This window comes from Rhinolophus sinicus, chromosome 15, assembly GCF_057876585.1.
Source record: "Rhinolophus sinicus isolate RSI-liver-muscle chromosome 15, RSI-T2T, whole genome shotgun sequence".
Classification (NCBI taxonomy): Eukaryota; Metazoa; Chordata; class Mammalia; order Chiroptera; family Rhinolophidae; genus Rhinolophus; species Rhinolophus sinicus.
The window spans coordinates 63,421,192-63,436,338 of record NC_142515.1 but is presented as its reverse complement, the minus strand read 5'-3'; the positions used below and the strand labels follow the sequence as shown (position 1 = coordinate 63,436,338).

General features: G+C 43.1%; 1 protein-coding gene across 4 annotated transcripts in view; it reads right to left on the bottom strand.

Annotated features, from left to right (window-relative positions):
* The window catches only part of WDFY4 (WDFY family member 4), a 324,321-nt gene that overhangs the window by 263,287 nt on the left and 45,887 nt on the right, over window positions 1–15,147 (bottom strand). For all 4 annotated transcript variants that reach the window (XM_074337248.2, XM_074337250.2, XM_019730128.3 and 1 more), the window contains 4 exons: window positions 13,921–14,373; window positions 11,451–11,555; window positions 9,850–10,040; window positions 3,010–3,590 (listed from right to left, as the gene is read on the bottom strand). In XM_074337248.2, coding sequence (XP_074193349.2) covers window positions 3,010–3,590; window positions 9,850–10,040; window positions 11,451–11,555; window positions 13,921–14,373 — 1,330 coding nt within the window. The remainder of the gene's footprint in view (window positions 1–3,009; window positions 3,591–9,849; window positions 10,041–11,450; window positions 11,556–13,920; window positions 14,374–15,147) is intronic.

The following is a 15,147-nucleotide window of genomic DNA, read 5'->3' as shown; positions in this document are numbered from 1 at the left end:
AAATCATTCTAAATATATTAATAATTATGAAAAAAAGCAAACAAAGCACATGCTCCAGTGAAATTCAAAAAACAACAACACTAGTTTAAAAAAACAAATAAAACAAAACAAAAATACTTCTTTACTGTTTACAGAAGAAATACCTGAAACATAAGGACACAGACAGCTTAAAAGAATACAAAAAAACAAAAAACAAAAAAATCCAGGCAGGTGCTAACTAAAAGAAAGGTGTTGTAGCCCTGTCATTATGAAGGGAACCAACATTTTTGCCACCCTGAAGCTGACTTTTGGGGTGTTTATTTTAAGCTGTTTATTAAGAAATAAGACTCAGAAAGAATTTTTGGTCCTCCCCCTCTTTCCTGCCCAAGAGATTCAGACAGAAAAGTGCTTCAGAAAGGAAATCTTACAATGCTGCCATACTTGAATTAAGTATGGTAAATAGGAGGGCATCGGGCAGGCACCTGTTAGCTAGATACCCGCTGTGTACCATTGTTTCTGAGTTGCCCAGAAAGAAATTTCCTGCCGTGTAGTCCTATGCTTCCTCAGCTACCTGTAAATTGCCCATTCTCACTTCTGAAGTCGAAAACTCTGTTCCCCTCTTTCTCTCATTTATCCAAAAATGTCTTATATATCCAATGTTGCCTCACTGTCTTTGGGATTTTCATGAATATGTGAATTCCCCATAGGCATATATTAAAACTTTGATTTTCTCCTGTTAGTCTGTTGTGTGTTGTTTGAATTACTTGGCCAGCCAGAAGAACTAAAGGGGTAGAGAGATTAATTCACTGGCCCCCACAATTATTAGACACAATCATTATGGCAAAATGTGCTATGAAAGATAAAAGTCACCATATAATGATAAAAATTTGGATTCTACCAAATGATGTAAAAATTGTAAATATTAGTGATTCTAATAGCCTCAGGGATATGTAAGGCAAAAATTAACAGAAATTGAGAAATCTATTAAAATGGAAGATATTTAACATGTCTTAGTAATTAATATATAAACCAAATTAAGAAATCTTAAAATCTGAAAAAGGCAATTGACAAATTTGATCTAAAGGACAATAATAGAACAATGACCTTAACAAGTGAAAAATATGAATTCTTTTTACGCACACATGGAACATTTATGAAAATTTACCACATTGGGCACCAAGACAAGCTCAACTAATTTCAAAGGATTAGCTTCATAGTCTACCTTCTCTCATGACGATAACATGAGAAGGCAATAACAAAAAGATGACCAAAAGCACTCTGTAACTTTGGAAATCTGCAATTCAAACAGGTTCAAGAGTAAAACTGTAAGTCATAAGGGAAATCAGGAAATAGTACTAAATTGTATTGAAGGTACAACATAATAAAACTTGTATGATACAGCTGAAGTAGTAATTACAGGAAATTTATATATTTTTAAAAGGACTGAAAATTAGTCTCCTAATCAATTAAATTATGAAAAAGAATACCAGAATAAACTCGAAGAAAGTAGAAGGAAATAATAAAAACAACAACAGAAAAGACAGAAAATTTATGTATGAGAGACTGGAAAAGCTAAAAGTTGGTTCATAAGACACACTAATAAATAAAGTTTTGCAAAGAATGCTGGGTGCTGGGGGTCAGGGGAAAGAGACACAAATGATAATTTTAGGAATAAAAAGTTAAAAGGATATAAATAGTCACATGCCAATAAATCAAAACTTAGATAAAATGGGAAAATAAACTTGAAAAATAACTTGCTAAGAATGATGCAAGAATAAATACAAGTTTATTGTCACAAGAATAAGTCTCAAAAGAAAACATCAGGCTCGTGAAGTTTTACTGGCAAGTTCTATCACACAGTTAACAGAAGAACAGGGCACACTGCCCAACTCCTGTTATAAAGCTATAGCATAAATTTGATAGTAAAAATAGTCAAGCAAGGAGTGTGAAAAGCCAAGTTGTCTCATGAACAAAAATCCTTTTAAAAAATTAGCAAATCAAATCCAGCAATAATTACTTCGTGAACAAATTTGTGCAGGAATGCAAAATTAGAAGACCAATCAGTTTACCAGATTAACCAATGGAACAAGAACAATCATATGATTATTGAGGTAGTTGATTTGACATCTATCTCCCTCACCACCAACCCCCAACCCTGAAGTCTGGCCAACAGGGGCTCTGTTTGGAGAAAAACGTGTAATGCCTTTCAGAAGAGTGCCCTGCGGTGTTAAAGGCAAGATTACATAGAGAAGCATAGGCGGGATAGTTTATCATAGTGTTAATTTGTGTTTTGTCATTGCTACTTTAGAGGAATGAAAACAGATACCAACTGTTGTTTTGTTCTTTCATTTTCCCCTCAGGCTCCAAGGGGCACAGTGGGGGCTGGGGAGTTCTTTGAGCTCCCTTGCTTTGGAGCATTTCTTTGTTATAGGAATGAAAGTAAAAAGTTGTTTAGGAAAGTCTGAGCTCATTGAAGAAACTGGTCTACAGAAGTACTAAGAGGAGCTACTGACTATTCTTGCTAGAAGAAGTGGAAGAAGCAAGAAAGAAAAGGAGGAGTCCCATGATGGGGAAGGATACTGTGCTTTGTGTCCCGTAAGTCAAAGGAACTCACCATCCCCTGGCAGTGCCCTAGGGCGTGGGGCGAGACAAAGCAAAGGCTGCCAACACACAGGGAGGCTGAGCACAGGCACCCAGGCTCCCAGGAGCAGCAAAGATGCCCAAGAAGGAAACGAGCCTGTCTGCAGAGCTCTGCACCCGCTGTCCAGGATCGGCAGCTTCCCTGGCTCTTGCATGACCCAGCAGCATCCCCAACCCCTGTACTGACTCAGGTTGGTTTTCTGTCAACTCCCAGGGGAGGGGAGCTTGGAGTCAGAGTTCACTTGATTTAAAGAAAAGCAGGCATGTGATGTTTCTGCACACCCAGCTCGTAGCCTAGGCTCCCTCCGCACTACACGTGCGCAGGATGTTTGGGCAGAAAAAGGGAGACAGACATACACTGATGACCCAATCGCAGAAACAAAGCTCTACCTCTCCTCCAGCTCTGGCCACTGCTCGAAGTTGCCGTGGGGATCGCCGCTAGCTGCTGCCTTCTGGGCATCCACAGCTGCTTCCTGTCCTGCCCTCGGGGCCTCCTTCAGGTCGCTGCACAGGTGGAGGGTTCCACTGGCCATGCTGTCCAGAAAGCTGAGGATCTGGAGGCAGCTCTGTATCTTGGGTGGGAATGGGCTGGCAGAGGAAAAGGCCGCACTCAGGAAATCAGCAAATGGCCTGGCCTTTGTGTCCCCCCAGGAGTGCACAGGGGCTCCCCCTTCCTCCAGGGCCCCAAAACAGCCCAGCAAGCAGAGGTCCTCAGCCAGCTTCTCAAAGAGCCCGTTCTTCTTGAAGAAGTCACCGTTGACAGGGTCCCGGTGAAGTGCTGCGGACACAGCGCAGAGAGTGTGCTGGACCAGGCCCAGGCTCTGGCTGGAGGACACCGCCCTCCACATCTGCAGTGGGGGGTCCTGCAGAGACCCCTCCAGATCAGAGAGCAGGGACAGCAATCCATTAAAGCCGCTGGAGACTCTGAAAGCAGCACGGCCTTTGGGGGTCTCCAGCGTCCGGAGTAGAGACTGAAACACCAACGAGGTAAAAATGAGTAAAGTCTAGGAGGCAGATTTTTTACACTGAGCTCCCACACATCCCTGCCAAAGTACGGGGGCACTCTTCCCTGCTCAACACCCCTGCTACCTGAAGGGCAATGCTGAAACATTCGGAGGTCAATACTGTTCCTCTTAATGTCAGTTTTAGGTTGTCCCCCAGAGCCTTCTTTCAAATGACTGCTTTTAAAGAGTATGCTAATCTAGAGGGTTGATGTACTGTCCTGTATCTTGACTTACATGCATCTCCCTCTAGAAGGCCTTCCCTGACCCCTAGCTCATACTCATCCCAGGCTGAGTGCTCACACAGCCCCCTCTACTTCCCTGATCAAAATTCTCTTTACACTGTATCCACGTCACCTGAAAATTGCCTCAGCCCTCTGCCAGGCTGAGTGCCATGAAATCAGGCTTACTCACTACTGTGGACCCTAGCACATACTTAGTAAATGAATGGAATGAACCATCTCTTATAGCGCAAAGGAGACTCACAGTGAAATCTATATAAAGCAGCTTATTATTTCTCTCCCTCTCTGTGCAAGTATGGGTGCCTCCTTCCAAAACACTCATTGAATACCTAGTGTATACCATGTGTCTTGGAAGGAAGGAACAACTGTATTTAAGAAGTTCTCGCTCTGTGCTAAAGCTTCACACCTAAAAGAGAAGAATGTGTGGATGATTTTTGATAAAGATTAAAAACCTCTAGCTTTTGGTATTTAGTTATTTACTATTCACAAAAATTGCATGGGACGCCATCGAAGACCCAGGCAACTTGTGCATGTTTCCTAGAGAGTGGCCAGTCCATGTGGTTTCATTAATAGGCTCTGGAGGGAGATTTGAATGTTTTGTCCTTTCAGCTATTTAGTGTACTAGTGACACAGGGAGACAATTGTCTGGGCAGGCACAATTGAGAGTCAGCTCCAGGATGCTCGAAAAAAGATGCAAAGAGAAAAAATAAATTCCCAATTTGGGAGGGAGGGGGTGATGTTGTGTCTTCAATACATAGTTTAGGGTGACAATCAGTAGCATGAGGCATGAAAGTTAATGGACAAAGAGAAAACTGGTCAGATAATGAAAAGGAAGGAAAGGGCTACATTAAAAAATAAAAAAATAAAACAAAAAAAAACTCTTATATAGAAAAAGTCAAATAGAAACTCCATAAAGTTACAGGCAAATATGAAATATGAAGTCATGAACTTTGGGGGTGGGGGGGAGGTAATTTTCCAGCTCTATCCCCAAAATGCTGGTAATCCTACCCTAACACTAACTTGTGTTTATCTGAAATAATATAATGTGTGCCCCCAACACCCAAATTTTGTTATCTAATATTATATTCTCTACATGAAAACTGAACTGCTTGGTGGGCAGTCAATCCCACGTTTAAGTAGGAGAACAAAATGGGCCAGGACTGAGTGAATGCACGCAAGCAAGCACACTCAAAAATGACAAGAAATGATGACTAAGGAGCTGCTAAAAGGGCTCCCATTGCCTCATCAATGACATTTCGAGAAACTAAAAAGCAAAACAAGACAAAGATTGTAGGAACTAGGAGAATCTAGGAAATGCCAAGTTCACAATTACGTTCAAAATGGACAAATAATGACATAGAGTGGGGTAGAAATATTCACCCTCACCAATATGGGTCAACCGATCTTTTCCCTGTTATAGAAAAAGAAAATGCATTATTGATGGTGATTAGATCAGTGATTACCCACCACAGCTCAGGGGGACAAAACTGAATTGTCCTTTTGTTCTTTGAAAGAATCTCAATATCAGGGCCACCCACTAAGGAGGGATGAAATCAGAGTCGTGGGATATGCTTCAGGAAATGAGCTTTCCAGACTGCCAGAAAGACAGAGGCAAAAACAAAATATTAAGGACTAAGCAAAAAGAGCTTTCTCCTGTTCGGTGAGGATACGGCCTAACTACTTCAGAATTTGTCTCAAATCCAGGAAAAACTGACATCTGTAGACATGTCCTTAAAGAGAATTATGTAAATTGTTAGAGCAACTTCTCCAGACTAGTGAGGCCCAGTGAATGTGTAGGCTATGACGTAGCAACACTAAGCTTTCCAGACTAGGAATGGCCTTTCTCTCTGTAGCAGCATCACAGCTGCTGCCTGCCCTACACCCTCCTTGGGGACACTGTGGTCAGGAGAGGCTATAGACAGATGTGCTGTGTCTGTGCCTTCCTGGTGTGAGAAACTCATTCCTGATAATATTACTTCTTAGACTGACTTAGAAACGCATTCTAAGCTTGAGTTGTGTGTAGTGGTGCTTTCTTCCTGCCTACTGACCATCCACTAGTGTGTGAACACTAGTGTGTGTTACAGCACACGACAGATATTGTCTGAACCTAACCTCGTGCTTGGTCCCTGGCTGGTGCCATGAAAAACAAATCATGAGGACATCAGGAAATCTTATGCTCTAAGAGGTTAAATCATGCAAATTTATGTGAGTGCTTTCGATGGCTCCTAAAACCACTAGGAGGTTGTTTAAAACAAATGGAATGAATGACGCTCTTCTGTTTATCACATGACCAAACTAATACCGAAAAGGGAAAAATGATTAAAACATAAAACTAATCAGATTATAGGCAATCGTCTGTGCACTGGATAGCCACTGAATGTCCCCTTCCCTCAAGAAACCAGCTTCCAATTGTCCAGGGTGACACCAGATATTGCTCAAACGGTCTCCATCATTCAAAATGTTGAGAGCAGGTATTTTAAAAAGAGAAGTAACCCAATAAGAGCCCTCGTTATGATCTGTGTCCCTCGGAGGGTGTGTCCCTTGTAATTCCTAGATGGCTTTTTTCTCCTCCTGTTGGGAGGGGGGAGAAGAAAGGAATGGCTTTCCTTAATTGTTGCTTTGTTTGATTTATTAAATTCAGAGTCATTATCTAAAATGGAGGTAATCTCATTAGAACTTAGACTGCTCTATTATTTCTTGGGATGGGGTTAATTTCATATTTTCAGAGTCATAAAGTAAAGAGTTCAAAATCCAATTACAAAGGCTTAATTTCATAGCAACTGAAGAGAAACATTTCTATCATAAAGGAAAATAAATAATGCGCTACTTCAGGAAACGATTTGTCAGGAACTGGCTGCCTAAGAGGAGGGTCTCCATTCCTGTCATTCAACTTTGCCTGATAATGCATCACCCAGGCCGGTGAGTCTGCAGAAGGGAGTAAATTTAATCAGCTAAAGTCAAAGTAATCAGGCTAGGGTTGACACATTTCGAAAAAAGGTCAGCGTTAAGCACATTTTCTCCTCTTTAACTCAATTACCATGTCATCGTCTTTGAGTTAGTATTCCTCCAGCTTGAATCTATAAAATGGATGTCTGCTGCAAAGCGCTAACTATGTTAGGACTAACAGGATTTATTTCACATTCTATTATTTGTTATTCCTCATAATTTTCCATGTGTCATGCTGGAAGACTGGTGAGGTAATACAATTAAGCTCAGAGTTGAACAGCTAAACGTATATTAGCAAATCAATCTGAATTTTTGCATAACCCAATCATGGTCCCACTGGCTGTGGAGAGGAAATTCATTTGCTTACATTATTCTTTAACTCGGTTATCATTTGCAAGAATTAGGCGGTGAAGTCACATGTGCTTCTGTATTGGTATGGAAGTGCCTCTGGATTTTGGAAACAACTGCCCTAAATTGGGTGCTTCTGGAGGGATTTTCTCCTCAAGGACAGCTCACTGATTCTGCCTCAGGGAAGGGAAATGAGGGTGATGCCATGATGTAAGCTCACTTCAGAGATGGCAAACCTTTATTGGGGGGCTACTGCCTTTGAGGTACCCCCACTCTGTGAATTTCCCCTCATCCTATGTCCTGACCCACTTTGCAGACACAGTCTGGGCAGAGTCCACTCTCAACTTCTAAAAAGGGAGATACAGCCAGAAAGAGCTAATTTTACATCTTTGTTTCTAAAGTCCCAGGGGATTCCCAAATGATTTAGAAGAAATGCAGATCCTACCATCAGATAGCAAATGTTGGCTCATAGCTCACATGACTCAGTGGAGCTGAGTCTCAAACAGACTCTTGGGCTCCATTTCTTCCCATCACCCACTGGAGCAGCCATGTGTTGACAGCCCTGGTCCTGGGAGAGCAGTGGCAGCTCCAGGCACCCGCCTGACCACCCAGCGGGGACTTGGCACCCAGGGAGAAGACCACAGATCGAGTACAGTCTATGGTTTTGTTAAATAAGCTTACACTGTTTATTCCTGACGCGCTCTCTTGATAGCGTGATTCTGAAATGATATTGAATCTGTAAAACACCATAATGGCTTTACATTGCTAATTCTAGAAACTCAGTCCTATTACCCAAGGGCTGACACTCCAATAACGTGCCTCTGGACTATAGAGCAAACAAGATGAACTCTCCATGAGCAAAGCAGAGCACTCTTTTCTATGATGAACACAGAAACACTCGTACTCTCCAAGCAAAGTAAAACCAAAACTTTCCTCTCTGTGGATCTGTTTGACTTTCAATATGAAAATATTGAAATAGATGAGGATTCCAGTTATTCACCCAGTAAAGAACCAAAGTCCTGACTGCCTCGGCCCAGGCCTTCCCTGTTCCTTATCACAATAACTTACATGCGAATCAAGCTGAACACAGACATAAGGGGAAACATAACAAACAACATGGTGAAGAGGAAAGGTCACTAGATTTTAAGTTACTAGTCTTAGGTTCAAAATCAAAGTCCCCATTTAGTATTAGAAGCTCTCCAGACTTGTCTCTGCTAGAACATTAAGACGGTACTGCATAAACCTAAGGTCCTTCCCATCTGCACATTGTCATTAATTCTTGATATCTCTCTCCCTTACTCTCTCTCGTACATGTCCCCCTCAATCCCTTTACTTCACATAATCATGGGACTCTAGTGTCTTTCAAAAGACATTTAATTTTCCTTTTTTGTGTTTCATATAAATCACCATCATTGATATATATTTTTTTTGCCCTGTAATTAAATCACCATTTTGATTCTTGTCATCTGCAAATTACATGATAGTTATGGCCATAATGTCACTTTTTGACGAGTTTCTCCTGATGCTTTGGTCATGCCAAGTACTGCAGGCTTAGGCCACCTGGTGACAGCGACACAGCTACCTCAGTGGGTGGCATTGGCTCTGCAAAGAGATAAGCTAGGGAGAATAAACTGAAGACCATTCTCTAAGTGTTCACATGGTTTTGTACCAAGATAGTCATGGATAAGTGAGGTTGATGGTTTAATTTTGGAAGTCAGAGCAACTTTGTATTTTTTTAAGTTCAAATGTGTATGTTAATGACACACAAGTGTGTATTTTATCTGGGGTTGTGCCACACAAATACATGAGAGGTCCTGAAGTCAGCTTCCTGGGAGATGTTTGAATTTACATCTGCTCTTCTCTTAAACAGCATATAACAAAAGAAAGGGTTGTGTTTTTTTAAGGCATAAACCCACAAAGACAAAAGGAATGAAAAGGAAGGAATAGCATCAAAACTGTGAAATCCATAAGGCAGAAGGAGTGGTGGCAAAGATAGGTATTATCATCTTTAACTGTTTGAAGATTATCTTAAGATGCCTTTGACTGCCTTTTGCTTCCTTTGCCCAGTTCAAACGTTCTCTGTGCACCGTCCTCAAACATGGAAGGCAGTTCACAGATGGCAAGGGCAGTATCTCCTTCAATGGTGTATCCCAAGCATTCTGCATCAGGCCTGCTAATTGCTAGATGCTCACTGAATGCTGGCCACGTAAACGAGGCAGCCGCTTGGCTACCACTGCTTGAGCACCACTGCTTGGGAATCACTTCCATAGTTTACGGGGTGGCTGGGAACTAGCTGCCCAGCCAGTGACTACATTTCCTGGCACCGCTTGCATCCAAGAGGAGTCCTGTTCAAAGTTCCGCCCAGTGAAAATTAGACAGAAGCTAACATGCCATTTCTAGGCCGGAGCAAGGATGCTTTGTGTAATTCTCCATGCTCTCTATTCCTTTGTCTGCTGGCTGGATTGGATGCCAAGGGGACAGCTGTCCTTGAATGGCACCCCTTCCCAATCACGGATTGGACTGCACATAAGAAAGAATCTTCTAATGTTAGGCTACTGGGGACATGGGGTTTCTTTGTTGTTGCACCAGGAACTACCTACAGTGACCAACTGAATGAATGAATGCATGACCCAAGGTCGATCACCTGCTACATGTCCATGGGAAAGCCCATCACAAAGAGGACTTGACATCACCTTCAGGAGATCCAGTTTGAGCTGCAGCTCCCCTTGGGTGGACGAGCACAAAGCACCCACGATGATGCTCATGTACTCTTCAGCGTTGATGACTGCGAGCTGCTCCAAAATGCTGAGGGAGGGTCCCCGGTAGCACTCATCATCCAGAAAGATCTTGATGAAGGGAACCATGCCGTGGTCTTTTAGGACAACTGCAGATCAGACAGACAGCACGGGGCTAGAGCGATGGGGCCTCAGCACTTAGTTTCAATTACGAGCAAAGCTTTGCCTTACAATATCCAAGTCTGTCTGCTACAGTTTTATGTGTCTCTTTTGCCCATTAGAAACTTGTTTCAAAATCCATACCCACTGCTAAAATGACAAGAGGGAAAGAGAAACTGTGGAGCTAAGAATTAAAAAAGAAAAACTGCTTTCTTCTCCAGTGAGAATTCTGTTGTTGAAAAAAAATTTTTTTCCCTTTTTTTTTTTTATAGAAACCTAAGTATTACAAACTTTAAGTAGATATACCTCTGTCCTTTATTTCCATATAATTCCCTAATCTAGGGTCCATGGCAATTCTCTCCTCTCTGCCGAAATTCTCAGTGAGAGCAAACGAGAATTAAAGTCAAGAACATATTGAATTCCTAGGTAGTTTCTTGGGACTGGTGGGGGGAGGATTAAAGAAATTTGGCTAGTGGTATGTTTTAAAAGCAATCCTACGAATTTCTTTCCCAGGATCAATATTTGGAGAAATCTTGTGGAATGCAAACGAGGAAGTAAGTGGATCGTTCAAACGGCGTGATGGATTTGACTGGCCAGTTCTACAAGCCAGGGATGCTCCAATTATGGGCTGTGCTCCCTACATGGAAATCACCTTGGAGGGCTGTTTAAGGGAAGATTCCTGAGCTCTTGGTTGGGCTGCTAATTAACCTCTGAGAGGGAGCCTGGGAACATTTTAACCAGCACCTTCAGAAGCCTTTCACAGTCCAACATTAGAGACCCTCTGCCACAGGAAACAATCACTCCCACATGGTGTAGCTGATCGACAAGCGCCTCAGATAAGAGTCCCCAGGGGCCACACCCACAGATATCACTTTGTTGACGCATCTGCTTCATAGTATAATATATATGTAGACATATTGTATGCACATATGTTTTTAAAAACAAGGCAAGTGAATGATCTTAGAAAGCTAAAAATTGTTTTGGATGGATGGAGCTACTATGTCCGTCATAGGCTGGAAGCACACTGAATTAACTAGCTTATAAATAACAAGCTTTCTTTGTATTTTACAACTTGGATTTTCTTTTTGAAGAATATAATCAGTGCAGCAGGATATTAGTGGATTTTAGATGAAAGGGTGGGGTGGAGGGTGACCTGTGGTCTCATAAATCTAGGATATACCTTTGCTTCCTAACCTTATTTAGCAACTTTAAAAGTAAAAGTTCTCAGGTGAGCTATCTACCAATTTCTTGATGATCACTGAACAACACAGCAAAAGGATATCCACCACACGTTAGTGCTGGTACGTCCTTGGACATAAACTTTGGACATTGACATAAATCACTGAAAATAGTTAATGTTTTCTCAAGTACTGACAAGGCGAGTTTGGTGCCATCCTTACCTGCATTCCGAACTGAGCCTTTCAGAAGCATGACTATGGTTTCCAGCATCACACATATCAGTTCTTTCTCTGGATCCTGAGCACCGAGAATGGACTCTTTGTTTCCTGCCATATTTAAGAAGCAATAAAAAAATATTTTTAAGTGCACATGGTATGATCCCAAATCTCTGATTCCATTAGTTTTTTTATCCCCTTACTGAAAGGTGAAGATAATGCTTCTATTATAAGGGAGCATGCATCCCAATTCATAACAGGTAACTCTGCTACCCCTTAGAGCTGTCGTTCTCCAACTTGACCACCTCAAAATCCCCAAGAGGACTTGTTATTAAAATCCAGAAGGTGGGCCCCTTCCCCAGAGTTTCTGACTTAGGAGGTCTTGGGTGAGGTCCTATAACTGCATTTCTAACAAGTTCCCAGATGATGTTGATGGGCAGGTCAGAGAACAACTCTTGGAGAATCACTATTCTGTATACTCCCTGATGCCCTGCCTTCCTGACTTTCCTTTGGACACTTGTATAGTTTGCCATTCGTGCTGAGGACGAGGACTGCCAGCTCACTCCATAGGCATGGAGATGCCTGAAAGGTTCTAGAGGACATAGCTGTCCCCATTAGATCCATGAGGGCAGACCAGGCCTGTGTGTTCACCACTGAATCCCCAGTGCCAGAGAGTGCCTGACAAGAGGGAATTTTAATACATATATGGGGAATGAATGAATGAATGAATGAATGGATATAGAGTTTATTAACCAAAAGACTAAGTATCTAAGAAACAACAAGAAACTGTTAACAGAAGGCACAAAGTAAGATTGGCTACATCAGCTCACACACACACACAAAAAAAAGTTTGAATTCTCCTGGGAATGGTCATACTAGGTCTGGCATTGGGTTTAAGAGTAAATTCAATGTCAGGCTGCTAGAAAGCAATACACAGCTAAGAAAACACTGAGACATTAAACAAAAAGACTGCACACAGAACACTAGAAAGAAACACATACAAAAGACTGCAAGGCCTGGCCCAGGGCCCAGACATGCTAAGATGGCAGTGCCTTATCCTCAGCTCTGACACTCGCAGGAAGGCGTGGGTCCTGCGGAGACTGCACAGGTGTGAGAGGCTCCTCCTCCCATGTTTGTCTCAGTCTTCCATGGGCCTGTAGAAATAAAATGACTAACATTTCTTGAGCACCTATTATGCGCCAAACATATCAATGGGTCCTTTTCAGATATTTCCTCGTTGAATTCTTACAACAGCCCTATGATATATATTATTATTATTATTATTATTATTATTATTATTATTATTGTTATTATTTCCATTTTACAGAGGAGGAAAGAGGCTTATTGAGGTGAAGCAACTTCCTTAGGCTCACTCAGCTCATAAGCAACACAGCCAGGATTCCAGCCCAGGGCTGGCCGGCCCCAGTGCCCACGCTCTCTGCCTCAGCGTCTTCCCCTCACAGTGGCCCAGGAAGCAGACAGACTGTGACTTTAGCTTGAGTCTGAAGTAGAATTCCAAAAAAGGCCAATGACTAGAGAGCCCCAGCCCCTCACAGCCAGTACAGTAGGAGGAGAAGAGAGGTAAGTGGCTGGCTTCCTGTGACCCAGTGTCCTTCAGGCTGAAATCCCAGAGGGGCAGATGTGGACAGATTAAGGGAAAGTCAGGCGGAACTGAAAGTTTTCACACTCTGATTCGTTTCTGAAAGTTGGTAGAGATGGGGGTTACGGACAACCACATAGAGTGGCCCCAGCAGGGTATGTGCATGGGGTGTGGTCAGGCAGTGAGAGAGCCCAGGCCAGCACTCCTGAGTGCACTCTGGCCTGGACAGAGGGTCGCTGAAGTCCCATGGGGGAGAAGAGCCTGCTGATGTTGAGAGCCCAGAGTGTAGGGGCTGAGGCAGGGCGGAGGGGATGGATATACAGCCCAGCAGGGTACACACAAGTGCAAGACTCAGAAGGTGAACTGGGCAGCAATGACCCCTGCTCCAAGTGGGATACCATCTGGACCAACAGTACCGAGTAAGCAAGGCAGCTGTGTCCCAGCTGACCCTGACAGGTCCCCCCCAGAGCCTCAAGCCTCTCTGATCTCCCTTTTCTCTTTGCATTACTAAGGACTTGTCATTCCCCCTGCTATCTCTCCACCTAAATGCTCAGACAATATCTAGTGCAAGAGACCTCTGAAAGCTGAGAATTCATCAGACCTGAATTAGCCCCAGGAGTCTGTTTAAAGTTATCCCCACCCACCTCATCTCTTTATGGGGAAGATCAGGCCAATTATAGAAAATAGGGAGGCTGCTGCTCTGTGAAGTCATGTGTCCCAGGGATGACTTCCCTAACCCTCATGGCACCGGGTGACATTGGCACGCTCACTTTCTCTGTTATGTTGATGGGTGGCAGGGCAGGCATGCAGACCAGGCCCAGCTAACAAACACTGACCCCAATTCGTTCCCCTCCTGCCTCCGACGCTCCAACACACCTGACTTCCTCAGAATCTTGGCCTGCTTCCGCAGCTGGGCTAGCAGCAGACCCAGGAGCCCCGAGTCCCGGAAGATGTCAGTGAAGAGTGGGTCTGCCCCAGCTATCCTGAGGACACTCTGCAGGGCCACGAGGGTGCAGAGTGGCTCGGGGTTCTCCTTGATCAGGAGCTGCACCTTCCCCAGGATTTCATGGGGCACGTAATGCAGCTCGAACACCAGGGCCTCCAGCAGCTGGAAGAAGTGAACCTGCACTTGGGCTGGTTTCAGCGGTACCATCTCCACAAACTGCGAGATGGGCTGCAGGGTCCACTCCAGCAGAAAGAAGTTGCGGGCGTTCCAGGTCCACGTGGTCCTGATAGCCAATAAGACTTTCGTGCAGAGGACAGAGTCACTGGATTTGTGGAAAACATTCTGTAGGACTTGGAAGGCCTGAAGATTCTTAATGGTCACCCCTAAAAACGAAAAAAAGGAATAATCCTACAAGTCATTTCTCCAGCCTATGCCTAGAAATACATAATTGCATTATCATTAGGAAACACCATTTAAAGTTTCTATGTTCTAGCTCCTGTGGGTAAATTTCAATCAGAAGTCCAGAAATCTAGCTGCCCAGAGTGTGGGTAAGATTAAAGCTGCATTGTCCAAGACGTGGTGGCCAAGTGAGCACTCTAAATGTCACTCTGAACTGAGATGTTCCATGAGTGTAGAAAACGCACACCGGATTTCCAAGACAGAGCACAAAGAAAAGAATACAAAACACAAATGTCATTAACAATTATTTGTGTTGACCACATGTTGAGATGGTAATATTTTGGATATATCGGGTTAAGTACAATATATTATGAAAGATAATTTAAACTGTTTCTTCTTTTTTAAAAAATATATGGCTACTAAAACATTTCAAATTAGGTAAATTGGATCACATTATAGTTCCATTGGGCCGCGCTGGGCTGAAGGATTGGTTTCAATCAATTAAAATCAAATTATGTTAAAGATGACTAAGCAAAGTCAGTTTCATTGCTAAATGAGCTATTAAATAAAGACACCTTTCAAACCCACCCCTTTCCTAGCTCTCCAGCTTGAAGGTTAAACCTCTTGCCCGGAAACACTTCGTCTGAGAACTCCCTGCCTCCAGCCTTCTTCGCCTCAGACACCAGAGATGTTTCTGGAACTTCTCTCTGATCCAGACAATTCTTTGTGAGCTTGCTGGAGTCCTATCCAATGGCGCT